The sequence below is a fragment of the Macrotis lagotis genome, chromosome 3, assembly GCF_037893015.1.
Source record: "Macrotis lagotis isolate mMagLag1 chromosome 3, bilby.v1.9.chrom.fasta, whole genome shotgun sequence".
Taxonomy (NCBI): Eukaryota; Metazoa; Chordata; class Mammalia; order Peramelemorphia; family Peramelidae; genus Macrotis; species Macrotis lagotis.
The window spans coordinates 271,926,996-271,953,169 of NC_133660.1; the positions used below are offsets into that span (position 1 = coordinate 271,926,996).

Consider the following 26,174-nt stretch of genomic DNA (forward strand, 5'->3'; position numbering starts at 1 on the left):
CTGAGGGCGGTACCAGGGCCAAGGAACCTAGCAAAATGGTCTGAGTCAAGTTTCCCCTTGGTTCCCCAGAATTCTTGGAGAGTGTGGCTGCCATTTATCAGGACTTACTGACAGGCAAAAACCCCAACACTGTCATAGTGCCAACATCATCCAGTGGGCAGCATCGTCAGCGGCCCGCCTTGAGTGAAACCAGCACCCTGGAGGGCGTGGAAGCCTCACTCTTCTATCAGTACTTGGAGAACCTGTGTGACCGCCACAAGTACAGGTGAGTCGAAGGAGTCTGATGGTCAAGGGTTGGAATGGGCAATGGGCAGGATGGCATGGTGGGAGAAAGAAGGTCCTGCTGCACTCATCCCTCTCTCTTTCAACCTTTGAGTCTTCCAGGAGCCTCCGGGCTCATGGGGTCAAGGGAAAGGGAGCCATTGGCCCCCAGACTACACTGATTGGAAAACCCTCAGGTTGACTTGTTTACAAAACTTCATGTCCCCTTGGCATCTCTCCCTCACCCAGATGAGAATGGAGCCCAGAGAGCTGCCCAATCTAGGCTTAAGAGTGGCTAGCAGCTGCTTCTCCCACCTCCCTCATCTACCTCCCAGGCATTCTAAGTCATCGGAGCATTGAGATAGAGCCAAAAAGACCTTGGAGGCCATTGCATCCAACCCCTCATTTTACAGATGAGGAAACTGAGGCACAGTGAGGTTCACTGACTGGCTCAGGGTCATACCCAGAAAGCATTTGAAAGGGGGCTGAGTCCATGCCTCCATGGTCAGTCAGCATCCAATAAACACAGAAGCCCAGTCTTTGTCCGGGCCTTGTCTTTGAGCACCTGCTGGGATGCCTGGTCTGAGTGTCCGCTGGGTACCCCCACCTCCTTTGGAAGGAGTCCTGGGGTTGGCTGCCCAGCTCCCAAATGATTTCTGGTCTTCCCTGGTCTGCCTTCCAGCTGCCCCCCTCCAGCGCTTGTTAAAGAAGTCCTGAGCAACGTTCAGAGACTGACCTTCTACGGGTTCCTCGTGGCGCTCTCCAAGCATCATGGGATCAACCAAGCCCTGGGTAAGGCACACTGAGCAAGGTTTGGTTCTCAAATCAGGGCATGAACCTTCCTGAGAACCATGCCCTCCCCCATCTTAAGGCCTGCGCTGGCATGAGGACAGCCTGGTGCCTGACCTTCCCTATAGAAGCCTTGCCACCCAACCCCTCAAAACAGAGGGAGGGGCCCACCGTTAGGCAGAGCCACGTATTTACCCAGCGGGCCTTGAGATTATATATCAAAGACGAAAATCCCATCTGTAAATAGTGCTAAGGTCTGGCAAGGGAGGTCTTCTCAGGAAGAAAAAAAATCCACATATTCTAGGGGAGCAAAGAAAACAGGGCAGGAGGGCACCGATACCTTCCTGCTTTTGTTCCCTGCTCAGTGGGTGGGTTACCTGGCCCTGGCCCACCCCCACTGCCAGCTGACCCCAGTTGCTGAAAGGATTTGGGGATGGGGGTCCCTCAGTCTTGCTTAGAACTCTTTGCCTTCATCTTGGAGTCTTTTTCTGGATCCCCTTTTTCCTTGTACGCTCACCCCAAACCTCGTTCTTCCTGCTGGCCAGATTAAGTGAGGGCCGCTGTCACCCAAGTGTCCTCACCCCGCTCTTCCCCCAAGGTATCATCAAGAGTTTAGACTGAGCCTCCCACCCCCTGAATACAGGCATACCTCGGAGAGATTGTGGATTTGGTTCCAGCCACGGCAGGAAAGCAAATAGTCCAATAAAGCAAGTCACACGAATTTTTTGGTTTCCCAGTGCATCTCAAAATTGTTTCCACTATACTGTCAATTTAAGGGTTCACTCATCTTCTGTCAAAGGGACCAATTTAGGTAGGTTAAGAATCCTTTCTTGGGGCGGCTAGGTGGCACAGTGGATAAAGCACCAGCCCTGGAGTCAGGAGGACCTGAGTTCAAATCCAACCTCAGACACTTGATAATGACCTAGCTGTGTGGCCTTGGGCAAGCCACTTAACCCCATTTGCCTTGCAAAAAACCTAAAAAAAAAAAATCCTTTGTTGCTAAGCAAAGCTGACCATCCGTGGGTGCCCACTGCCCCCGGTGGTGGCTGCTCAAGGTGGGGGTGGCTACACTAGTTCTTAAAGTACAAGGAGAAGGAAGCGGGCCCCCCATCAATTCTTCCTTTCACCAGGTGCCACTGGCTGACATGTCCCCCACAGTAGGCTCTCTTGCAGAACTGGCGTCAGCCCTCTCAAGCTCTGCTGCTGTTTTATCCACCAAGTTTATCTTGTCTTCTCCAATGGCCTTGTGGCTCAGGGAGCAGGGAGGGCAAGGGGGAGCACCCCCCCATTTGTTGGTGAAGGCCATCGTCTTCCCTGAGCCCGGGTCAGGTGAGATAGGGATGTCCAAGATCTGCCAATCCCAGAGTACGCAACAAATCTAATATCAAGGAAATTCAGCAGAATGACCAGTGTGAGGGTATAAGCATGCGCCATTGGCAAGATGGTGCCTCTAGACCACAAACCTTCCACTGGCAAAACACAAGAGAGTAAGTCAAGCAGCAAAGTAAGGTATGCTTGTCCCACTCAGAAGTGCTCCCCAAGGGCAGGCCGCGCAGGTTTGGGAGCCCAGCTAGCAGCCTTGGGGGGCTTCCCAGCGAGATAGGCGTAGGAAATGTGGGCCTCCCCACTTGGTCTCGGTGCGACACACCAGAAGGCCACGGGCCTGGACAGGCAGATGTGGGCCGCGTCTGTCCAGAGACGTTAAGCCTTTGAACTAGGAAAGCTTTCCTTCTGAGTGTTATCAGATGCAGCTTCCCAAGTGCTTCCAAGCACACCTAGGCCTAGTTCCTCTTAACCTCAGGGTCTTCCTCTGGTGCTTGGAAGCCCCCACCAGCCCCTTCCCTTGCAGAGCCCCTGGTGCCCCCCTCAGCATCCTAGGTGGGTCAGTGCTAGAGCTGCCTGGCCCAGCCTGTCCTCCCAGCCAAGGCCACTCCGACCACTCCTGCTGAGCCAATGTTTGGCCACCCTGGTTTCCTGGAACAGAGCTGGATAATTACTGACCTCTGGTGTGGACCAGGACCACATCCTGTGACTCCCCTCCCTCTCCAGCCCGATGAGCTCCCCCGAGGCTGCCCTTCTCTTCTGATGTTGGCATCCCCCAGAGCCCAGACCTAGCTAATGGCCTGGGTCAGAGCACAGCCTCCTGGCCCTTCTCATCCCCATGGGTGGTCCTTCTGGTCCTGGGGCTCTTTCCAGGCTTTCTACTCTCAGTCCCAGCTCCGGACCCACAGAATGGTATGGAGCAGACCCAGGTCACCGCGGCCCGAATGTCCCAGGCCTCCCCTACGGGGCCTTATGCAGTTCAGATGGAGCTGTTAAGGGAAAGTCTCCACAGTGCCTCCAACAGAGCCACTGGCTCTTCAGAGCTCCCCTGTGTTCCAGGGGCCCTGAGCTAAGGGTCCTGCCCCCCCCCAGCTCCCCAGGATTGCCTGTTATAACTGGATAGCCCCTTCCATCGCTCCCAGGAGCCCACCCAGTGATCCTGGGTCAGCCTAGTAGAAGAACAGATGGTCCAGGGGCGGCTAGGTGGCACAGTGGATAAAGCACCCTGGAGTCAGGAGAACCCGAGTCCAGCCTCAAACACCAATTACCTAGCTGTGTGACCTTGGGCAAGTCCCATTGCCTTGCAAAAACCCCAATAAAAAGAACGGATGGTTCAGAGCAGCTCTCAGGCCTGGCTCTCTGGGCCCCTCCCTCCCTCAAGCTCTGTGAGCCTCCCAGTCTTAGCCCTCCCTCCTCACTGCTGTCTTCCAGGGGCTCTGCCCGAGAAAGGGGACCTGATGCATGACCCAGCCATGGATGAGGAGTTGGAGAGATTGTAAGTGGTATGCCTGGGGGGAGGGGTTTCTCAAGGGAGGGGGTCAGTCATTCTTGTCGCAGCCTATCCACCCCTCCCTCACCGCACTTGTGGTGGGCAGCCATCAGGTGGCATCCTAGGTCTCCTGGGGACATGGGATCCTCCTGTGGAGGGGTCAGAAAGGCCCCTCGCTGCCCTGAGGCCTTCTTCCCTCCTCCAGGATGGCCCAGGTACCTGGACTCCTCACCATGCCCACCTGTGGCACAGAGAGTGGCTGTCCACGGACCTCTCCCCGTTTGGGGGTCCCCTGGAAACCCCTCCACCATCCCCGAAAAGTGGATGCAGAGAGTGAAGGCTCCACTGAAGAGACGGAGGAGTCCGAGACCTGAGAGGCCCTGGAGGGTCAGCAGCCCATCCTGCCTGGGGCCACCCCCCCCCCAGCAGCTGGGCACTCAGGGCAAGCCCCCCTCTCCTCTCAACACCTGTCCTAGACTGCCCTCTGCTGGTCTGCACGGTGAATGACAGCCGCAGCACCCCCACACACACTTCCCAGCCACCCTCAGACCCCACCCCGAGGCCTGGTCTAGGCAGCAGCATGACTGGAAGCCGTCTGCTGATGGGGAGCAGAGCCCTGGGCCCCACATGCTCATTGTGGGTGGGGGGAGACAATGCTGTCATCCTCCCTCTTGCCCGAGTCCCCAGTGTGAATGGGCAGCAGGAAGGACCGACCCGAGGGTCCTGATGGACCAGGCCAGAGCAGCGATGAGTGGAGGGAGTCCTCCTGGGGGGCCCCCGCTGTCAGGAGCACGGAACGAGAAGGGGCGGGGAAGGTGGCAACTTCATTCTTTACAAAATTGGCTCAACTCTTGTCCCGTCTCAATCTATGTAGTATGTGTAATGATAATAAAGTCCCTTGTGTCCAGGAGATGCCAAGTCTTGAGGCCGCTGGGGCTAAGGGGATGGCGGGGGGCGGTGGAGCAGGCTCTCACAAGGTGGGGGGCACCTTCAGACCAGATTCTGAAAGGCTGTGATGGGTATGGAGTGGCATTCTCTCCATGGGGGGGAACCAAGGCTCGTCTGGTGTGACACAAGCCCTGCCCAGGCCCACAAGAGTGGGAGACCTCCCCCTCCAGCTTCAGGGACAGTCCAGAGAAACCATGGAATAGTGGGAAAAGCAGGTCACCTTACAGTGGAATGGGGGAGGGGATGAGAAGGGAGCTGACCAGAGTCCATGGGGCCCAAGAGGAAGCCCACCAGCCAGCCAAGTGATGGCAGCTGTTGCTAGCCCCTCCGTCTTCCTTGCATCCTGGAAGCTGGCCTAGGCCCAGGCCCCACCAGAGAGAATGGGCTGCCCTTCCTGCCACCTTTCTACCCAGCTTCATCCCTATCTGACCTCCCATCTGTGCCCTAGCTTCCCCGAGCTGGTTCCTGGCCATCTGCAGTGGCATGGGCACCTCCTCCAAATTTCCACCCCAACTTGATCAAGCCATCTCTGGAGCACCTGGTGTGGGTCTGGCTTCTGGGAGGAAGCCCTTCATAGAGGGAGCATTCCCCCCCCCCCACAGCCACCCAACCGCTGGGAGGGAGGAAAGTCAACTAATGCCAGCTCTCCTCTCCATGGCATAGGGTGGTGAGGTCGAGGCTGCACAGAAGCTCCCAGAAGCACAGGTCCCACCAGGAGGTGGCTTTCGGCCTTCCGAGGAGCGACAAGCTGGAGGCCCTGGAGAGTCTGCCCTCCGCTTCTGCCCAGGTGCCCTACTCCTGTCGGTGGAAGACCAGAGAGTGAGGCCCGGAGGGGATCCCTGGGGTGGGGGTGGGGAGCTTAGGGGAGATAAGACTCAAGTGCTTCAGTTCAGACCGAAGAGGGGCCCTGGGCCCAGTTTAGGTTTTATTGACACCACTTTTTCCCAAATAATACAAACAGTCCATAAAGCAAGTCATGCCCCTTTGGGGGAAGGCGGGAAAGAAAAAGGAGTGTCCCCAGTAGGGCCCTCATGGCCAGCTGCAGAGATCAGAGCCTCCCAGCCCCCCCCAAGAGTGTTGCTGCCCTTCCCCAGGGTCACACTGCTCCCAGCAGCATCTACTCAGTGGGGGAAGGGCCCAAGGGGACTCCAGACTCTAGGACCCCCAGCTCAGAAGTGGCCATGCTAGGGGGCATCGTGGCATCTGAAACATAATCCAGCACCAAACTGAGAGCCCAGGCCCCAAGGTGCTGGATGAAGCAGGAAGGGTCACTGGGCCTGGGCCTAGATGCACCCCAGCCAAGGAGGGGAGAAAAAGGGCCCTGGCCTCCCTCCATTGTGAAGGCAGAAGTGATTAGTGCAAATAGGGGAGGGGGACACAGGAGAGACATCACAAGGGCCGCACTCCGGCTCCAGACAGAGCGCTTGGAGGTGGTGAGGTCCAGTTTCTAGCCCTTCCACGATGTTTGAAGAGGTCTCTCCCCTCCCAGTGCCCTGGGTGGTGCCCACCCCCCCAGAGGCTGGCGCAAACCTGGTCTCCCCCCTCTCTCGATGGGGTCCAACTGAGTAACTTCCTCTGGTCTCAAGGACAGCCGACAGACCAAAGGGACACATCCCAGAGACCCTCTGAGCTTCCTTGGGGTGTGGAGGGGGGTTGGAGGGGCAGAGAGGAGAGTGAAGATGGGCCTGGCCCAGGGAGACCCCAAGAGAATCCTCTCCCCCTCCAGCACAGCAAGTCAGGAGCAGCAGCTGTGGTGGAGGGAGGGAGGACAGGAAGGGGGGGACCCCACCTGAGTACCCTGGAGGTGAGGATTTGAAAGGAAAGGGCTTGGGGCTGGCATCCGACCGCTCCCATGGCCACCCCGTGGCGCTGGCACACAAACGCACACACACACCCCCCACAGCTCCCATGGGGCTGGGCTGCCATCCCTGCTCAAGGGAACACAGGTTTCTCTCGCCGCTGTCACCGCTACAGCCGCCACCACAAGCCTCCGGGGGCCCTAGGTCAGTAGGAGCCGTAGCGATCCTGCTGAGAAAATCATTAATTCAGGGGGAGCCCTGACTCTGGCACAAGGGGCGGGATCTGGTGGGCACAGGCAAGCGGGGAGGGTGGGGACATGGGGGGCATGGCACAAGAGCTCACCTGCAGAGAATTCATCACCCCATTAGCCAGGACGGCCATCTTCCCAGCCACTGACTTCACTCCCTGTTTGAACTGGGCGATGTCGGCCGCGGGGAGCACGTTTCCCAGAGACACGCCTGCTGTGGGAAGAAAAGGAGGGGTGACCCAGGGACCCACAAAGCTCCAGCCCTGGGGGCTGGAACGGCCCTGTCTGCCTCTCACCTGCTCCATGGGCTCCATCCACCTCCCCAAAGAGGTCTGCAGAACTGATAGCGTTGCTGCCAGAGAGCTGCTGCAGCCGAGCCCGGGCTTCGTACTAGGGGAAGAAGAGGCCGAGGCCGGGTGACCATTGCAGGAGGAGCTGGAGGCCCAGGCCCAGGCCCAGCCCCCAAGCCCCAGGCCCAGCCCCCAGCCCACACACCTCAGCGTCCATCTCCCTCCCAAAGAACATGTCAGATGAAATGGCCTTGGCTCCTGCAAACTTTTGCCGTGCCTCATTGGACTCCACAGCCGATGGCCGGCCCTCCACCTCTCTCCGGTTTGTGGGTCTGAGGGGGAGACAGAACGCCCCAGAGCTTCCTGTGGCCATTCTCTTCAGAAAGCACAAGACTGTAGGCCCTACTAGGGAGTACAATCCCCCTATGTCAGGGGAGATCACACCTGGGCCAGGTCCCCGACATGGCAGCTTCCCCCTCCTCACCCTGGCCCTTGTGACAGTCATGATTCTCCTCCCAAGTCCCTGAAGCCCTAGAGCTCACTCTACCTTTCTGAAATGGGCCGGATACTAGAGATGGTCACCTCAGGCTCCTTCTCCTCCATCCTGTCCACACTCCAGGAGGCATCTGTATCCCAACGGGAAGCAAAGCCATCTCCCAGAGAAAAGGGGTTGTCCTTATACCTGGGCAAAGAGAGAAGCAGAGGCCTCAGAGGAGCCTGTGACAGATCCTGCGGACGCCCACCCTGCCTCTGCCCTGGCTCTTACTTAGGGGGCCCAGAAGCAAAACTCCCAGTGTCATCAAAGAGGTCCAACTGGGAGCGGGAAGACTTGGCGCTCACTGGCGTTTCCTGCTCAATCACTTGCATCTCCGACAGCACCGAGTGAGAGACAGAGCTGGGAAGGAAAGCAGACGAGTCCCCAAGGACCAGCCCCAGCTCTGAGCTCGCCCCGCTCCTCATCCCAGCATTCCACCCACTGCATCCAGGCCCTGGGATGGGGTTCCCTAATCTCCAACTCAAAGATGGTGACTGCGACACACTTTGACCAGTGTCCAAACCTGCTAACTGCCCCCGCCTTGCCTGAACCAGAAGCCATCTTAGGGAGCCTCCAGTTGGTTCCCTTCATCTGGCAGCTCCAGGTCCACCCTCAGGATTTGCACCCAGAGCCTGTGCAGTGGTCTTCTTTCCAACCCTGTTTCCAAGCCCCCCTTCCCCAGGGAAGCCCCACCTTCGGGATACCAAGCCCATGCCCAAGCGCTCCGCCTGCTCCCGCTTCTGCCCTTCGAGGCTCTGGAGCTTCTTCTCTTCTTTCTTCCGGTCAATTTGCAACTCCTGGTAGGCCAGGCGCATGGAAGCGACCCTGGGAGAAGAAGGCCAGTTCAGCCTCTCCCCCCGGGGCTCTCAGGAGGGGGCCTGTGCCCAGCTCTGGGCCTCAAGGGCCAGACCACCCCCTAGGGCACTCACACCGACTCCTCTGCCTGCTTCTTGGCCTCAGCCGCCTGTTGCTCCCGGAGCTTCTCGGCCACCTGTGCTTGTCGCTCAATCTCGCTGAAGCTCTGGCTGCTCACCTTCTGGGCACCCAGCCCCTTCTTGGCACCCAACTGGAAGAGAGTCCAAGGTGACCCAAGGCCTGCTGGGCAGGAAGCCACCCCTGTCCTCTCCAACCAGGGCGCTGGCTTGGGGAACCTACCCCTTTCTTGGTGGCTGCTGGCTTCTTCTTGCCAATGATGGAGGATTTCAATTCTGCCACGAGAAATCAGAAAGTTGATCAAAGCCAGAGCAAAGCTGCTCAGACCAGAGCATGCAACTTCACAGCAACCGCTTTGGGGAACCACAGCTCGAGGAAGCAGAGGCAAAGCCACCCCCCCGACACTCTGAACCAAAGCACCGAGCCCTCAGAGGAGAGAGATAGCCGGGGAAGACTCCGGCCCCTGCCGAGGACAGTCACAGGCCCTGACCCCAGGCTGAGAGGAGCAAGGCTGGGCCCAGCATCCCCACCATCCTCCTCTCCCTGAGGCAGGAAGCCGGAATGCAGGGGGACAGCTCCCCAAGGAGCCATTACCTCCGGCAGGAACAGACCCTTGGGCTGACAGAAACATGGACTCTAGAGGAGAGACAGAACTGAGCTAAACCAGGGCCCACCCACTGGAGAGAGGGGCTGCACATGAGCGCCCCCAAATGGAGCTTGGCAATCCCACTCCTGGAGCCATTAGCTCAGGTTAAAGGAATCTGTGTATTCCTCCCCACCATACGTAAGCAGATGGTGATGGGACTGAGAAAACCCTGACCCCAAAGGAAACAGGTCAGCCTAAGGAGACCCTAGAACTCAAATGAGAGGGTGGGCTAGAAAATACATCCAATACCACACAGAAGGTAATCCTTCCACCCTCCCAATAACAGGCACTGATGAGCTCCCAAAGAAAAGAAGCCAAAGCCCAGGAGGGATTCCAAGGGAAACTGCAAGTACCCAGGGTCTCCTAGCCTCAATTTTTCCCCTGAGGAGGGAGAAATGGCTAAGAGGCCGTGTGGACAAGAGATTAAGTTGGGCTTCTGAAGTCTTGGTTTTAGGACTCTAAATCTGTTTCTCCAGAGCCCACTTCCCCCAGCCCCCAAGAAAGTACAACTGGGTCCTCAGCTAGGAAGGGCAGGCTCTCAGGACAGGCTGCCAGCTGGCCCAAGGTTCCATGGAAGAGAACTTGAGTCTCAGCCTCTGTGCTCATGTGGTGGCTCACTCACCCAGGGAGGCTTTGGGAGAAGTGCTGAGCAGATCGGCTGTGGGACCCTGCTTGAGCTCTGTGGACACAAAGGCAGAAAGAAGTGAGGCCCTCACTCGCTTCCCTTGTGGAAGGGGGGCTGTTGTATGTCCCAGAATTCTGAGCTTATTTCTAAAGGAAAGAAGAAAAGGGTCCCCATACCTTTTTAAAGACATGTTACTAGAGAGTACTCCCCTCCCCCACCCAGAGGACCTTCCAGCTTTTCCTCACTTCCAGAAGTGGGGTCCAAAGAATTCTGTCTTTGTCTCAGGGGGCCTCTACGTTCCCTGGGGCACCAGAGATGCATGACGGCTGCACTCACGTCTGGGGACGCCGCTATCCATGGGCTGGGACGGTGGTTGTTCGGAGACTTGAGGCTCAGAGGCTGGCACATCCCAGGCTGAAGGCTGAAAGGAAGACCTCATCGTGCAAGTTTTCAAGGACCCAGCAGTAACTTTTGAGGCTCTCTGAGTTTCAGAGCCCTGATCTAAGGTTCATGAGGAAAACTGGGGCAGGGATTATAATTTGTGGATGGAGGCTGGAAAACCTGTGTTGTAGCCACCCACCTGGCTCCTGAGAGTAGAAAGCCCACTTCCCCTGAAAGGATTAGGATCAGAGCTGAGAAAGACTCACAGATGAGGAAACTGAGGTTTAAAGACAGTAAAATCAACCTGTCCAATGGGGCAGACCTGGGGATCGAACTCAGATCGAGAGTCCAAAAGACAGTAAGACAATGTTTCTTCCCTCGTCCCATTATTATCAGGAGGCTGCAAAGTAGGCCACTGAACTGGGACCTGACTTCAAATCCCAGTTCTTCTTTCCACTGGCTGCTGCCTCAGGCCAGGGGCTCAATACAACTGAGTCTGGGCCTGGATCGTTTTTCTGAGATCACGTCCAGATTTTCTAACCAGCACCCTCCTCGTAAGATCCCAGGCCACAGGAAACATCCCCTGCCGGGGCGAAGGCCAGGACGGAGACAGGACATCACCCAGAAGGCTTCACCCCGGGCCCATAGCCACAGAAGGGAGAAAAGTACCCAAGGGTGTGGAGCAAGAAACAAGAACCTCCTTGATTTGGAGAAGGCTCCAGGTGTGGGGATTGGGGGTCGATGTGCCCACTGCTCTCCCGGCACTCACCTGAGTATGTTCTGTGAAGAAGTCAGAGTCTTTCTTTTCTGGGGAATGGCCAGGAATGCCACTCATGCCATCTATCCAGAGCTAGGGGAGAGAAGACACACCTCTCTGGAGCCCGGAGCTTCAGGCTGGCCAGCTCCGGCCTCCCGACTCTGCCCGGGCACTTACGTCGGTGCCGTACTTGGCCAGGGCGGCGCTGCCCAGCTGCCGAATCTTCTCCCGATATGTCTGGGCGGCGCGGCTATTGTATTTGACGTTGGCATCGTTGGTGGTACAGCCGTGCTGGCGGAAGAAAGCCGTCTGGGGACCAAGGAGAGGGGGAGTCGCGCCACGGTCTGCGGGGAGGACCCGCTGGCACGGCCTTGGCGACGCCCCGTGCCCCACGTGGCCGGGCTGCCAAGCCGGGGCTCAGGGGTCTCTAAGGTCTTGGGGTGACCCCGCGCATCAGCAGAAGCGCCCCCCCGGGACGGCACTGCGGGGGCTTAGTCCCCCCAGGACCAGGGGGCCGGGCCTTGGGGGAGGGGGTCCTCACCGCGTTGGCATTGCCCCCGACCTGCATACACCGCAGCTGGAACCAGCTCCAGTTGGAATCCAGCTCTGTGGACCTGAGGAAGAAGCCGGGCGTGAAGCCCCCTCCCCGGCCGCCCCTCCCCTGCGCCCCCTCCCCGCGCCCGACGGTTGGGGGGCCCGCGGGGGGCGGGGCCGGGGTCGGGGCCGGGGCGCGGGGCGGGGCGCACCTGATGAAGCTCAGGTGGACGCCCAGGGAGCGGTGCGCCCCCGAGCAGTCGATGCACAGGAAGACGCCGTAGGTGACGCTGGCCCAGCTGGGGTTCTTGGCGCCGCAGTCGAAGCAGGCCTGGGGGAGGGGAGCAGGCGGTCGGCCGGCGGGACGGACGGACCGGGCCGGGGGGCGCCGGCGGGCCCCCGCCGCGGGGCGCGGGCCCCGGGGCCCCCCGACAGCCCCTCCCCGCCCCCTCCCCGCGCGCCCCGCGGCCCGGGCCCGCACCTTGTTGGTGGGCACCGCGCGGAGCCTCCTGAAGAGAGTCTGGATCTCGGTCTTGCTCGGCTCCGCCGCCATTTTCTCTCCTTCCCAGCTACAACCGCGACCGACGGGTCCTGCCGAGGCCCAATCGGCGGGAGGGGGCGGGGCGGGGGCGGGGCCGCGGCCGGCCCAATGGGGGACGGCTGGGAGGGATGGGGTGGGATGACGTGTTTCCTCTGGGCCAACCAACGCCCGCCCGCCCCTCCCCCCGCCGGCCGGCTCGAGGCCGCCTCCCCGCCCCCGCACGACAAGGATGACGAGTCTCCCGGCCCGGGCCAATCCTGGGCCAGTCCGGGGGCGGGGCGGGGGCGGGGGACGGGTCCCGGCTGGTCCCAAAACGCGACCGCGGGGCGGGGCGGGGGCGGGGCTTGGAGCCCGCGGGCACGCCCAGGGGCGGGACTCTGCGCCCGGGGGCGGAGCCGGGCCGTGGCCCCCGAGGATCCGCCAGGCGCCCCACGCGGGAGCCCCCCGGCTTCTCCCGGCCTCGCCCCGCTGCCCAGGCCGGCAGCGCGCCCTCCAGGAAGCCCCCCATGCCCTTAGCTCTGCACTCGTGACTCCAGGGACCCCCACCCTGGGGATCCTTCCTCCGCCGTGGCTCCTGGAGGGGCCGGGGGGCGGCGCCGGGGGCGGCAGGCGGTGTACCCAGAGATCCAGCCATGGGGAACCGCGGCCTCCAGGCTCTGCGCCCGCCCGGGCCTTCGTGCAGCAGCCCCCCCCAAGCTTGGGGCCCCAGGGGACCCCAAAAAGCGGTGCCCCTCTAGGGGGACCCCAGCGTCAGCAAAGAAAGCATAGGATGCACTCGCTCCAGGATTTATCTGAGGATGGCCCCGTTTCCTTCCAATTAGGTCTTTCCTCGGACTGCCAGAGCCACAGAGATTCCCAGAAAAGGTACCTTTGGACCAGGTTTTATCCAGGCTTCAGTATACCCAGCCTCTCCATAATAAGTGGGGATTTCCATCCCCAGCTCTCTCCCGAAGTCTCACATTTAGAACTAGAAGGGGCTCTGTCCTCCAACCCCCCTGATTCTGTGGTAAAAGACAGTCAAAGAACTGGGCAAATCACTGGACCCCTCTCAGCCTCAGGCTTCTCATCTGTACAATGGAGGGATCAGAGGAGATCTCCAGGGTAACGGTGGACAGGTTCCTTTCAGAGGGTGGAGAGGAGGTGGTCGTGTCCAACCCCATCTTTTCACAGATGGGAAAACTGATCCCAGGAGTTGTGTGACTTTTCAAAGGTCCCTCGGGGAGGGTGGGGCCAGGATTCCAACCCACAGCTTCCCGTGTTGCTCCCATCCTTAAGGCGAGGGAAGTTAGATGAGCCCCAAGGTCTGTCTGGCTTCTAATGTTGTGCGGGGAAACAGTGTGAACAAGCAGAACACCGGATTCAGAGTCAGAGAATCTGGGTTCAAATCCTGACTCTTCTGAATCCTGTATTCTGTGCGATATGGGCTGCCCTAGTCCTAAAGCACCTCTGCACAATGGGTCTAGAAGGTAGAGTGGTCCAAGGTTGGGGTCTGCCTCTCAGTCCCCCAGGGGGGGCTGGGATGTCTACAGAGAGGGGGGTATGGGGCTACAAGAAAGCTGTCGTGTCAAACTCCACAAGAAAGGGGTCCCTGCCAAGGCAGCTTAGACAACCCCGCACCAACCACCTCTGTGCTGTATCGGAGCAACTCGACTGGTGTGTTCGCCGGTTCCCGGCTTCCTCTTGAGGTGGTTCTGAAGGCGTAGTCCTGCTGCAGTGACTGGACCACAGCCATCTAACCTGAGCCTCTAGTCCTCTTCAAGGCCTCCAGCAAGGCTGTCCGCTCCTCCCGCCTCCCTCCCTGTACCCTCTGGCTCAGCTTGGGTGCCATCCTGGCCCCTCAGGTTCTGTCCAAGGACAAAGCTTAGGGTCCTGGGGGCCCGGGGCCCAGCACGAGGAAGCCAGGCGATGACTCCTGCATCTGCTGTTGTTTCTCAGGTTTAATGCACATTAGGAACAAATCATAGTTAAAGGGGATGAAGGCCCCTAGACCAGAACGACCCCACCCCCTTGGCCCAAAGTCCAGAGACAATTTAGCTCAGAGAGCGGTAGGGAGAAGGGGGGGGGCTGCCCAAAGCTGGAACCCTTCCCTCCAATAGTCTCGCCCTTTCCCAGAAAGTTCCTCAGCCCTGAGTCCCAGGGGCATGTTGCCCATGGTGGGAGACAAGGGGTGGCTGGCAGAACTTTGACCCAGGGTGGATGAGGGTGAGGCTGGCAGCCATCAGGCCCCCACACACTCCACGTAGTTGGCGGGGTAAAGGCCAATGCGTCCGCTCTGCAGCTGACCCTGGCACCAGCCCTGTTCATCTTCATCACTCATCTTCAGCAGCTCCTCACCTGCAGAGAAGTCACAGCATCACTGGGCAGCACAGCTTCAGGCCCTCCTATCTGTCCCCTCCCACTCCAGCTTCTGGGCTGACAAGGGGAGTGTTCCCTAGGAGAGGGGTTCTGGTGCCATAGACCCCTTCTCAGAATAATGCTTTAAATGCATTCAATAAAATAGTACAAAGGAAATCAGCTCTATTGACATATAGCTATCCACATAGTTTAGAAAAAACAAGTCTCAGACTTCAGGTGAAGAAGCCCCGATAAGGACTGAGACCAAGAACGACGAGTCTAGAAGCCTTACTGTCCTGTCCATCCCAGAGCCCAGCCCGAAGACACAGGCCAGAGGGGGGCCAGGGAAACTCCTCGAGTATCTGCCCTCCAGCTCAGTGAGTTGTGGAAGAGATCCAGTTTCCCCTTACCCTCTCCTCCCCCATGAACCCCCCCCCCAGCCCAGCCCCTGTACCCAGGGTGGTGAAGAAGTGAAAAGGAAAGGAAAGGAAGGCAGATGGGAGAGCATCAGCATACCTGCTCTGAAACTCAGCTCATCCGCCTCCTGGCCAGAGTAGTCATAGAGTGCCCGTACCCGTACCCCCATGGCGCCTTTCCTGGGACTCTCATCATCTGACCATTCCTCATCCTGCCCATTCCTGTTGGGAGTTAGAGGAAGAAGCACATCACCCCTAGAGTACTATGCTAAGATTTGGGGAGGGGGGAGTGGAGAAACAGTGGGATGGAGGCTAAAGGTCATCTCCACACTGGGCCAGATCTTCTAAAGGGCTGAAGAATGAAGGTCTCAAATGGAATCCTGATCTGACACTGTCTCAGTTTCTGTGCGTGTCTCTCTCTCTCTCTCTCTCTCTCTCTCTCTCTCTCTCTCTCTCTCTCTCTCTCTCTCTCTCTCTCACACACACACACACACACACACACACACACACACACCCTATAAGAGTTAGCAAAATTATAAAATAATCCCAGACCACCAGACATTCATTGCCCTGACTGCATGGGCAGGAAGGACACCTGTCCAACCTCTTCATCCTTCCCCCTCCCACCTTTCAGTACATAGCTGGATTAATGGTATCATCTACATGTTTCAATTCAATCATCAAACCTCAGTAGAAAAGGCCAGATGGCAGCCCACCACCCTCATCACCCCCTGGGGCTCCATGCCCTCTCACCCTGGGCTTCCTGGTGACTGAGGGGGGGGCACAGAGCCATCTCTTGTGGGCATGATGCTGGTCAACGTCACTTCATCTGGGTTCCTGCTGCCTTTCTCCTTCCGGCTAATTGTCCGCTGAGTGTCCAAAGACCACTCCTGCAGGTGGCAAAGGAAGAGGGCTCTTAAGCCTGGAGCCAAGGGGCCCTTTCAGGGAAGAAGATGAGAATCTGGGGAGATTTCCCCCCACTCACTCTTTCTGTGTATGTCTCTCTCCCTGTCTGTCCCTTCTCCCCTCTCTCTGTCAATCTCTCCCACTCTCTTTTGTCTCTCCTTCTACTCTCTCCATCTGTTTCTTTGCTTCTTGCTCCCCTGTTCCCCCTCCCAATCTTCCTGTCTGCCTTTCCCCCAATCTTTGGGCCTATGTTATACTTTAATAAACTTTAAAAACAATATGATATATAATAAACATTTTTAAATAAAAGATAACAGATAGGGCGGCTAGGTGGCACAGTGGATAGAGCACCAGCCCTGGAGTCAGGAGTACCTGAGTTCAAATTCAGCCTCAGACACTTAATAATTACCTAGCTGTGTGGCCTTGGGCAAGCCACTTAACCCCATTGCCTTGCAAAAACCAGAAAAAAAAAAGATAACAGATGGCCCCAGTGGGGAATGAAGGAGTGGGGAAGAGCCAGTCCAGCCCTGGGGCCCAGAATATGCCCACCTCAAACTGCGGCCAGTTCATAGCCATGCCTGGCCCGTGGGTGCCTCGCCACCAGCGTAGGTCCTCCTCATCACTGGCAGCCAGGATTCCCTGGTGCAAGTCTCGGTGGAGCTGCTGGAACCTGAAGGTCCAAATCACCATCCTCAGGATGTTCCCGGAATGGCCAAGAACCCAAGACCCAGTCCCAGGTCCCATAGTCTTTTAACTTTTCATCCAACAATTCCATTAAATTCAAACCTGTTTTATGCATGGCCCTGAGCAGACAGGAGGATAGAGACACAATCAGAGCCAGAGGCCCACCAGGAACACCTGCTGACCCTAAACATGTCCTTTAGCCTCTGTGGACCTCAGTTTCCTCAGTGGAAAATGGGTGGTGGGTGAGGTCCCTGCTCCAGAGCCTGCCACATAGGAGCAGGCAGCCGTACCTGTCATCGCCAGAGAGATCAAGATGCTGGTGGAAGGTGAGCAGCATGTCTTTGAAGAAGAGAAGGCGCTGCCGTTCTGCTGTCTGGCAGCCTTCAAACACTTGCTCCATGTCCTCCATGTAACGGGGGGTATAGCGATGAAGCTCTGCCAGCGTCTGTTCATACTGGACTTTTGTCTGGGATGGTTTGGAGAACAGAGAGATTTGGGGGTCAGTGGCACTCCTCAGCCCAGCCCACCTTGGGTCCCTGGAGGAGGGATGGGGAGAAAGGTTTCCCACATCTCCAGATCCCCCCTTCAACCAAGAGCCTAAAATTTCATCATTATAATTTCATTTCTTTGGACGGATAATCATTGGCACCACCCCCTGAATCCCCTTTCAGTATTTTCTTTAAAGACCCAAACACTAGTCAGCAAAGGAAGGCTACAAATGTCTTGGGGTGAAGATGAGCAAGTCTGGGGAGGAGAGCAAGTGGAAGCAAAGGGCATCATCAGCCAGGTTCCCCCTTTCCCAGTTCTGTGGCCGTGGACGAATCACTCCCATCTTTCAGTAAAATGAGCGTGTGACACTTGACCTGGAGTCCCCCTCTGGCTCCGGGACCCCTCGAAGCTGGGTCATAGACAGGTACAGAGGCTGAATGTTGCCTGTTATTCTCCCTGACAACTGGTACCTTCTCAGCCTCCTTGCCACAACGCTCAACCCGTTCTTGCAGCTTCCGCAGCTGGTCCTGAGACACGGCATTGTCAGCACGTGCATGGCTCTCCCGGGTCTGCGCCGTCTTCTCCTCCTTCCGTGCTGAGTGGTAGCTCTTCTTGGAAGACTCTACCTGCATCGATGGGCAAAAGGCTCCAGGCCCCACATGCTCTGCCAGGCCTGTTCCCCCCCAGATTTCCTAAGGTGCCAGCCTCCGCAAGCTGACCCTACCTTTCCCACATGCCCTCCCCTGGCTTCACCTCCTTCAGCCTCTTCACCCAGGGCTTCTGGGCTTTTCGGAAGCCATCCTCGGCCGCCCGACTCTCTCGGAAGCCTCCCAGAACAGGCCGGTGGAAGGCTTCCCGCTGCCAGGCCCGAACTCGATCGCTGTCCTCTCCGTGGAGCTTATCCCGAACTTCTAGGTGTAAGGCACTCAGTCGCTCTGCTGCTGTCAGGAAGGCGTGCCATGCCTTCTCCAGAGTGCCATACTGGGGGCCTGGGGAGGGCGGGGGACATTCCGGGTCAAGGGGGCGGCACTGGGGGAGATCCAAGCTCACCACCTTTCTCCTACAGTGGTCTCCAACGCAACTTGTACTCCTCCCAGGCCAGTCAACGCAACCACTTATCAATCCAACCCAAACATTTGGGTTTACCAACCCAAACATGTATCATGGCAGACAAGACACAAAGATGGAGCCCCTGCCTACCCTTCTCCACAGCTCCTCTCCATTTGCGGGCCCAGTCAGCCAGCTGCTGGGCATAGGCCTTCTCAATTCGGGCTCGCTCCTGAAAACAGTTGACTAGGTCCCCACAGAGCCGGTGGCCGTCCTCCACTCGCTGGACTGTTCGTTTATAGTTCCCAGCCTAAAGAAAGTGGAAATACTTCTTTTATAGACCCAAAAGCTCATCTCTAGCCACAGCCAGTTATCACAGCACCTCTGAAAAAAAACATCAGCCCCTAAAAACTATGTTTCAGGAAAGAACCAGTGGTCAGGTTGTCCAATTCCTTCATTTCACAATGAAGGAAACTAAGGCCCAAGTCAACTGATTGCCCAAGGTGACCCAGGTGGAAAGTACCAGAGGCCAGATTCAGGACTGGCCTCCTGTACTGATTCCAAAGGGTGAGAATGCAGACTGGCATTGGATCCACACCTCCCTCTCCACCCCCCCCCACTAAAGCACATGCCTGCCATGGCCATCCAGAGACCCTCACCTCCCAGAAACTGCCCCCAGGGATCTCCCCGCCCGTGTCGTCCTCCGGAGCCATCATGTCCCCACAGCACCGAATGGTGGCGGATTCCCAGGCAGCTGCAGACGGCTGGCACGGTCAGCAAAGGAGCCTGGGTCCTGCCTTGCCCAAGGGAGGGGCAAATTTGGCTACAGAAACACATTCTAAGATATAAAAAGCCCCCAACCCTCCCCCAGCCTGAGAGCTAGAGGAGCTGGGAGTGACCAGAATGGTCCAGGAAAGGGAGAGGCAGGTGGAAGGGCTTCTCGCCTAGAACCTCCCCTTTCCCCCTGTTCCAAATCAGGGGATCATTCCACATACCACCTCCTGCATCCTGCTATCCCTGCCCCCAGCTTCTTTCCCATTCTCCACCCTGCTCCCAATCACAATCCAGAATACCTGGGCCTCAAGATGGCAACCAAGAGTCTTCGGGGCTGGCACTCTGAGATTCCACGTTGTCTCCTTCCTAAACTGAAAAATAGACAGGTTGGAGAGAAAGGGAGGGTGAACAGAGGGGGTCAGTCAATCAGGGCCAGGGCCCTGCTCCCCTGACACAGCAGCAGCTGTCCAAAGTGCCAGACTCCAACAGGGGGAATGCCAGTCCGGTCACACGATCTGGCTAGGGATTAGATGGCAGGAATGGAAGATGACCAGAGAGCCCCAACGCCCCATTTCTATGGTCTCTTCCCAAGCCACAGAAGGCCCCCGTCCTGTGAGCAGAGCCAAGGACCCTCCACAGAAGATAGCCATCTTCCCCCCACAGAAAGTATCTTTTTTTTTTTGGTTTTTGGTTTTTGCAACACAGTGGGGTTAAATGACTTGCCCAAACAGAACTAAGTATTAAGTGTCTGAGGTCAAATTTGAACTCAGGTCCTCCTGACTCCAGGGCTGGTGCTGCCACCTAGCTGCTACCAAAAAACTATTAGAAAAGAAAAAAATACTAAGCCAAGCACAGACCTGAGGTCTGGACCTGCCCAAATTATTAACTTGATCATCATCATCCTAGCAACAACTAGCCTTACCTCTCTAATGCCTTAGTTTCCATTACTCTTTGATCCTCCCAATAACCCTGGGAAGTAGGTGCCAATATCACCAATTTACATATGAGGAAACTGAGGCAGACAACAGTTGACTCACCCAGGGCCATACAAGCTAGTAAATGGCTGAGGCAGAATCTGAACTCAGGTCTTCTTAAACCAGAGTCCAGGACCCTATCCACTATGGCAATTCTCTACCTCAATGACCTCAGCTACATCATTTAAGGTCTTTTTCTGTGCCTCAATTCTTCATCTGTAAGATGGAATACCACTACCCACCTTGCATGTTTCACAGGATGATCATGACAAAATGGATTTGAAAATGCTTTGGAAAAGTCTAAAGTGGAGTAATCCTAATGAATCATAATCCTAATTACTGACGGGCAATTTCATTTGCAAAACCCTTATTTCACCTCTATTTCTCACTGGAGGCTTCCAACAAGCCTATGAGATACTATAGGTGTTATTTCCCTCATTTTATAGATGAGGAAACTGAGGCTGAGAGACATTAAGTGACTTGCCCAGAGTCAGAAGGTAAGAGATGGGATTTGATCCCCTGTCTTTCTGACCTTGAGATGAGTCTTCTACCCCCTATGCCAGACAAGCAACAGTCTTCAAACAAATCATCTCTGACCCTGAAGTCTCACCCAGCTCCTCCACAGAAGTCCCACCATACCGAGTCATTCTACCAGTACAAAATTCACGGTTTCCTTTCTGTGCAAGCACCTAGGGGTGGGGGGTGCCTCCCCAGTTGTAGCCCCTCCTGGAAGAGAACTTTTCTAGTCTGAGGCACTCACAGTCCATAGCATAGAGCAGAGTCAGGAAAAGCATCCATTGAATAGAATCCCAGGCTGAGAGAGGCTCAGACCCCGAAGGGACCTCTGGAGTCAACCTCCTCACTTTACAGATGAAGAAACTGAGGCTCCTGGGAGTTCAGGGACTCAAGTGAGGTCATATACCTTGGCATGGTAAGTGGCAGAGCTGGGTTTTAGGCCCAGGTCCTCTCATTCCAGAGCCAAGACTCCTTCCCATACTGAGGTTAGAGAAAACCAGAGAAACCTGTCTGTCTCTGAGTCAGGGGAGCCTGAGAGTCAGGACAAGGTGACAGTTCTGTTTTGGCAAAGGCCTATGGCCTTTGGGAAACCCAGTTCCTGAGGCACACACCCTACCAAGAGTCAGAAGGGGAGGGAGGGTCATGGGATTCACCAGAGCCCTAGGCTGGGTGGGGGGCTCAGAACAGATCTCCTTATGGGTCCCCGTTGGGTACACTCCAGTCTCTCAGGGAAGGAATAAGAAGACCAAGTCCCCCCGGTTTTGTCCCCAAGCCTAGGGCCACCCAAGTGAAAGGAGACTGGAACATTCCCCGACTCCTCTAAGAAACCGACCCTGGCGTAGAGCAAGGAGAGCCGAGATCCCTTTCTCCAGCCCCCGGGAGGTGGCCCAGCCCGGGCAGAGGCAGCTGCAGGAGCTTGCAGACCCCAGTGGGGGGCTTCTGCCTTGCTCCGGTGCCGCACCCCATGCTTCCCCCGACCATTTCCACCCTCCGGCCCAGGCAGCGGACTGGATTCTAAGCGCAGGCAATGCCTCGGACTGGAAGTTCAAATGCAGAATTGTCTGTCTGCCAAAGGCCTCGGGAGCCAAACCCAAAGGAATCACCCCCAGCCTCCGAGCGCTCGTCCGGCCGCTGCCTGGAGACTTCCAGGGAGGTCCCCCCACAAGAGCCCTTCCCACCCCGGCCTCAGCTTACCCTCCTGCCTGTGCCCCCCGGCTAGCTGCCCGCCCTCCCGTTCCGCCTCTGCTCGGGCACCCCCTCCTGCGGGGCACCTCCCGGCCCGCGGCTTCCCACCCAAATCTCCCCAGTGGAGCCCACGTCCTCCGGCCCCCCGGGCCCGGCCTGGGCCAGGTCGGCGGGGCTCCCCGGTCCGCGCTGCTGCCTCTGCCGGACCCTGGCGGCCCGCCCGGGCCAAGGGGCGGGAGGGGCTCCGCCCGGCCGCGGGGGCAAGGTCCGGCGCTGCCCCCCGTGCCCCGGGCTCTCACCCCTCACCGCCAGGGCAGGGCGCCCCGGGAGGCCTCGGGAGGGAGCCAGCTCGGGCTCTGCCCCCTCCCCCTCCCCAGAACAGAGCCCGCTGTGTCCTCCGGAGCTGGCACGGCTCCCCCGGCCTCTGGGCGCAGACGCCGGGGCGCTGCCGGGGCCGCGGGGACCCCCGCCACCCCGCGCCCCAAGAACGGAGCCGGGCCCACCGCCCCCGCACTGCGCCCCGGGCCCCACCTGTTGAGCTCCCCCGCTGCCCCGCGGACCGGGTGGGGGTTCTGGGCGGGGAGCCCCGAGGCCGCCCCCCGGCCCGCCCGGCCCGAGTCACCGCGGGGCCTCGCCGGCCTCCTCGGGTTTGGGGCGGCGGCGGCGGGGCGAGCCCCGGCGCGCCCGGCCGGGCGGGGGAGGGCGAGGCGAGGGGGGCTGGGGGCGGGGTGGGGCCCCGCGGGACCGGCTGGACGCGGGGAGGGGCGCCCCGGACCCCCGCCCTGCCGGGCCCAGCGCGGCGGGGCCGGGGCCGGGGCCGGGGCCGGGCCGGGGCCGGGCCGGGGCCGGGGCCGGGGCCCAAGCGGGCCGCACTCACCGGGGCCGGGGCCGGGGCGCGGGGTCCGCAGGCTCCGGGCCGCCTCCTGCTCCTGCTCCGGCCGGTGCCGCTGCCTCCCGGGGCGCGAGCCCCTCCCCCGGGAAGCCCCGCCCCGCCCCGCCCCGCCCCGCCCCGCCGCGGCCCGGGTCCGAGCCCCCCGCCCCGCCTGGCCCGGGTCGGGGTGTCCCGGCCGCTTCTGGCCGTGGCCGATCCCGGGCGCCCCCACCTGCTCGGGCCCCCCCGGGCCGCGGGGCTCTGCCCCCCAGGCTCCTCCCCGCGGGGTCCGCAGGAGCCCGTTCACCTGCAGGCCGGGAGCCCCCCGATCCGCCTCCCCAGAGGCCGCCTCCGGGCCGACTGTGCCCTCTCCCGCACGTACGGACTGACTTTCCCTCTCCCCGCGGCCTGTGCGAGGGTGGGGGAGGAGGGGGAGATTTAAAAATAGCGAGGCTGGCTCCTAAAGGCACTGCGAGCTGGGCACGCCGGGCACTGGGGGCCAATCTGAGCAGGCCCGGGGTGCGTCCCACCGCCCCCAGCTTCTACTTTCAGCCCATGACTGAGTTTTGCAAAGAATTCCTGGACTGGAGGACTCCGGGGCCTCATCTCTGCCGTCAAGGGCGTGGACGCAGCAGAATGCGGGGCTCACGCCCACTCGCGGGGGGCCTCGGAGGCGGCCCTCCTCGTGGGCTCTCACCTTGCGGCACCCCAATAAAGCCTGATAAGTCATCGGACCGTCCCAGCGGAGGGCTGGCCCCCTCTGCTAATTACATTACAAAACGACTACAAATTGTCTCGGAGAGGAGCCGGAGAAATCACAACCACGCTGTCCGGATCTGTGTTGTTCTTAATTTGTCCTCAACCCACCAGTTGCCCGAGGCCTTTGGGCAGAAAATGTAAAAACCGAAGAATGAAATTAATTACATGACTTGCCCATTAAAACCTCATGTAAAAAAAGCCACTGGGGCGCTAAAGGTTTAAACATGTTAAACCCTAAAATAGGCCCTTGGAATGAAGCAAATGGATCACCTGGAAGACCAGGAGGGAAAGCATTTCCCAGGCTCCTGACTGGAAAACATTTGATTTCCCTAGGGTCCACATCTGGCAAGGGCTAGCAGGCCTGTTCCTCCTAATTGTAATTGCCTGTGAGGGACTGTGGGCTCAAAGCTCCCAGGGCTGCTTCCAAGCAAATCCCCAGCTAGCACGGACTGGAGAGCCCAGGAGTTCTCAGCTCCTAAAGATCAGCCACTCTGGGCAAGCTAGTCTCTCCAGAAATGGCAGGAACTCAGGGAACCTCGGGGCAGCCAAGTGATGAAGCTGCCAGATGGCCGGGTCTGGGGCCAGGAAGACTCATCCCGAGTCCACATCTGATCTCAGACCCTTTCTAGCTCTGGGACCCTGAGGGACAAGTCCCTCGATTTGCCTCAATTTCCTCATCTGAAAAATGAACTAGAGAAGGAAATGGCCAACCACTCCCATATCTCCACCAAGAAAACTCCAAATGGGGTCACAACGAGTCAGAGGTGCCTGAAAATAACAAGAAGGGAACTCAAGCATCTCAACAATCTAACCTGAAATTATCTCATCCTCTTTCTTTGCTAAATTGAAAATACCACCCACACTGGGTGCTTTGACTGTCATCAGTGATTTCTAAACCCTCTGCATTCTGGCTTCTCATCTCATCATTCATTTGAAACTGGTATGTCTAAAGGTACCTCTAGTCTCTTAATTGCCAGATCTAGTGACCAGAATTTTCTTCATCCTTCATCTCTGTATTTTCTTTTTTTTCTAATTAATTTAAATCTATTTTTCCAACCTACATGCAAAGATAGTTTTCAACAATCATTTTTGGCAAGGTTGTGAGTTTCCTATTTTTCTCCCTCCTTCCCTTCCCTCCTCCCTCCTTCCCCCACAGAAAGCAATCTAATATTCCTATTAATCATGCTGTGATAGAAGTCTACCAGTATTTTCTTGATCTCTCTGCAGCTTTTGATTCTGTAAATCATCATCTCCTCTTGGATAATCACTTTAGGATTTTGTGACTCTGTTCTCTTCTGGTTCTTCTACTTGTCTGACTTCTTTTTTTTTTTTGGTTTTTGTTTTGGAAGCAGTTGGAGTTATGTGACTTAGCCAGGGTCACACAATTTGTAAGCCAGTGTAGGCAGGCTTTCAGGCTCTTTAGAACTATGGCCTGTTCAACGTATTGAATGGCAGATTGGTTCAAACAACCTCCACTCTTCTAGAACACACAGTTGTCCCAGTTCGATTGTTTGAAGGAGGAAGCTCTGGGGTTCCCCCCCATGGCCTCCCACCCCTACCCCCTTAGTAACTGCAGGAGAGGGCATTAAGGGAAATGCTTGTATAGGCTACAAGGCATCCAGGTGGCCTTGGAGTCAGGAGGACACAAGTTCAAATCTGACCTCAGACACTTATTGCCTAACTGTGTAACCTTGGGCAAGTCACTTAATCCCATTGCCTTGTTAAAAAAAAAAAATCACAGGCAACCTGAGTGGGGAAAATGGAGTGAAAATCATTGAAATTTCTATGGAGGAAGATTAGGATGACAAGGAACAACAGATGGATAGTATTGGAGGACAAAACAGGGATCCAAGTCCAGCTGATTGGGACAATGGTCTCTGGTTTGGAATGTGTCCAAGGTGAGTGATTTTAGAAAGACGCTGACATCGACATCACATGTTTGATTCAGTCCAGATATTAGCCTCATGGGCATTGAGAGACAGTTCAGGAAGCCTCCAGTGATCACAAGCAGAAGCTCCAAGCCATAATAATAAAAGAGGTCGGGGGTCAGGGGGAGCCAGCCCTGGTCAGGAAGACCTGAGTTCAATTTTGGACTCAGATACTCACTGTATGTCCTTGGGCAAGTCACTTAACCCTGACTGCCTCACATCCAGGTCATCTCCAGTCATCTTAATTCCTTCCTCTCTGGCCATCGGACCCAGATGGCTCTGGAGGAAAAAGTGAGACTGGTGATTTCACACAGCATTCCTAACTAAAATTCAGTTCATCTGCTTATCATCCCTGACATGTCATAGTCTTTGAAAGTGAAGGACAAACATTATTATTACAACAAGCAGAAACTCCAATTCATAGCAAATCCTAAAATGTAAATTCTTGCTTCTGGGTTATGTTGACTGTTCCCAGTAAGTTTAGTATCTCTGAACTCAGACCTCAATAGAATTGTTAGAGAAGGATGGGAATGCTAAATTGGGCTTGGAGATCAGGAGGCAAATTAGCTCCATAGAGAATGTGTCATCCTACCTTCTATAATCCAGCTCCAAAGAGTGGGAGGGTGAGCTCTGGAGACTGAAATGGGGTTTGGTATGTTGGCAGAAAGTCAGTGAATGGCATTACTGGCATTCATTGGAACCTAGATTTTTACAACTGAAACCAGTCTCTGCCCTCAAGGAGTTTAAAGTCTAGTGATTCTTCATCTTTACCCAAGGCAAAACCACTAACTGTGAGTATTCAGTCTGTATTGAGCCCCATTCTCTTTTTCTTTCTCGATCAAGGGTCCTTATCCTGTTTTGTCTCATAGCCTTCTCATGGCTAATGGTACTATGAGCCCCTTTTCAGTATAATGTTTTTAAATGTATAAAGCAAAAATACAAAGGATTTCAAAGAAAACCAAATTATATCATGTCATGGAAATATCTCTGTGAGATCCTTTCATATTTCTTAACCTCCATTTTTCTCATTTGGAACTCCTGTGGTAATTCTGATTTGTGATGACATTTTAATTTGCTGTGAAATTTTACTAGCAGGCTTACAATCCCCCACCCTCCACCCGCCACCCCTCATTCTGTATCCTGATTGGCTATCTTCCTCTACTCTGTTCCTTGGCACAAGACCATCACCACT

The 26,174-nt window shown here is 57.0% G+C and overlaps 3 protein-coding genes across 16 annotated transcripts in view; 1 reads left to right on the forward strand and 2 right to left on the reverse strand.

The window, feature by feature from the left end:
* The window catches only part of CSTPP1 (centriolar satellite-associated tubulin polyglutamylase complex regulator 1), a 187,701-nt gene extending 174,560 nt beyond the window's left edge, over positions 1-13,141 (forward strand). For 2 of the 4 annotated variants that reach the window (XM_074230587.1, XM_074230590.1), the window contains 5 exons: positions 70-265; positions 944-1,053; positions 3,805-3,868; positions 5,474-5,629; positions 12,921-13,141. In XM_074230587.1, the coding sequence (XP_074086688.1) occupies positions 70-265; positions 944-1,053; positions 3,805-3,868; positions 5,474-5,629; positions 12,921-13,098 (704 nt within the window). In that variant the 3' untranslated portion in view covers positions 13,099-13,141. Of the gene's footprint in view, positions 1-69; positions 266-943; positions 1,054-3,804; positions 3,869-4,067; positions 4,779-5,473; positions 5,630-12,920 lie in introns of those variants that run through there. The other 2 variants (XM_074230589.1, XM_074230588.1) reach the window with 2 other exon arrangements.
* ARFGAP2 (ARF GTPase activating protein 2) lies at positions 5,699-12,172 on the reverse strand. Of its 4 annotated transcripts, none has more exons than XM_074230576.1 (17): positions 12,040-12,172; positions 11,771-11,889; positions 11,566-11,638; positions 11,202-11,333; positions 11,037-11,117; positions 10,223-10,307; positions 9,884-9,940; positions 9,210-9,251; positions 8,838-8,890; positions 8,612-8,748; positions 8,376-8,507; positions 7,914-8,042; positions 7,695-7,829; positions 7,353-7,479; positions 7,154-7,247; positions 6,953-7,068; positions 5,699-6,835 (listed from the first exon to the last, which is right to left on the reverse strand). In XM_074230576.1, exons 1-17 carry the CDS (start codon positions 12,109-12,111, stop codon positions 6,815-6,817), a joined length of 1,605 nt encoding a protein of 534 aa, XP_074086677.1. In that variant the 5' UTR covers positions 12,112-12,172; the 3' UTR covers positions 5,699-6,814. The 4 variants fall into 4 exon arrangements, with proteins under 4 accessions (XP_074086677.1, XP_074086676.1, XP_074086679.1 ...); XM_074230575.1 differs by having other exon boundaries at positions 6,953-7,071; positions 12,040-12,171; XM_074230578.1 differs by lacking the exon at positions 9,210-9,251 and having other exon boundaries at positions 12,040-12,170.
* Positions 13,142-14,021: 880 nt separating the features above from the next.
* On the reverse strand, positions 14,022-22,691 carry PACSIN3 (protein kinase C and casein kinase substrate in neurons 3). Of its 8 annotated transcripts, none has more exons than XM_074230582.1 (11): positions 22,603-22,691; positions 19,049-19,120; positions 18,635-18,798; positions 18,129-18,285; positions 17,682-17,917; positions 17,399-17,554; positions 16,730-16,905; positions 16,305-16,425; positions 15,603-15,739; positions 14,950-15,071; positions 14,022-14,433 (listed from the first exon to the last, which is right to left on the reverse strand). In XM_074230582.1, exons 3-11 carry the CDS (start codon positions 18,689-18,691, stop codon positions 14,318-14,320), a joined length of 1,278 nt encoding a protein of 425 aa, XP_074086683.1. In that variant the 5' UTR covers positions 18,692-18,798; positions 19,049-19,120; positions 22,603-22,691; the 3' UTR covers positions 14,022-14,317. The 8 variants fall into 8 exon arrangements, with proteins under 8 accessions (XP_074086683.1, XP_074086681.1, XP_074086685.1 ...); XM_074230580.1 differs by lacking the exon at positions 22,603-22,691 and adding an exon at positions 22,302-22,374; XM_074230584.1 differs by lacking the exon at positions 22,603-22,691 and adding an exon at positions 22,302-22,319 and having other exon boundaries at positions 19,049-19,115.
* Positions 22,692-26,174: the final 3,483 nt, after the last annotated feature.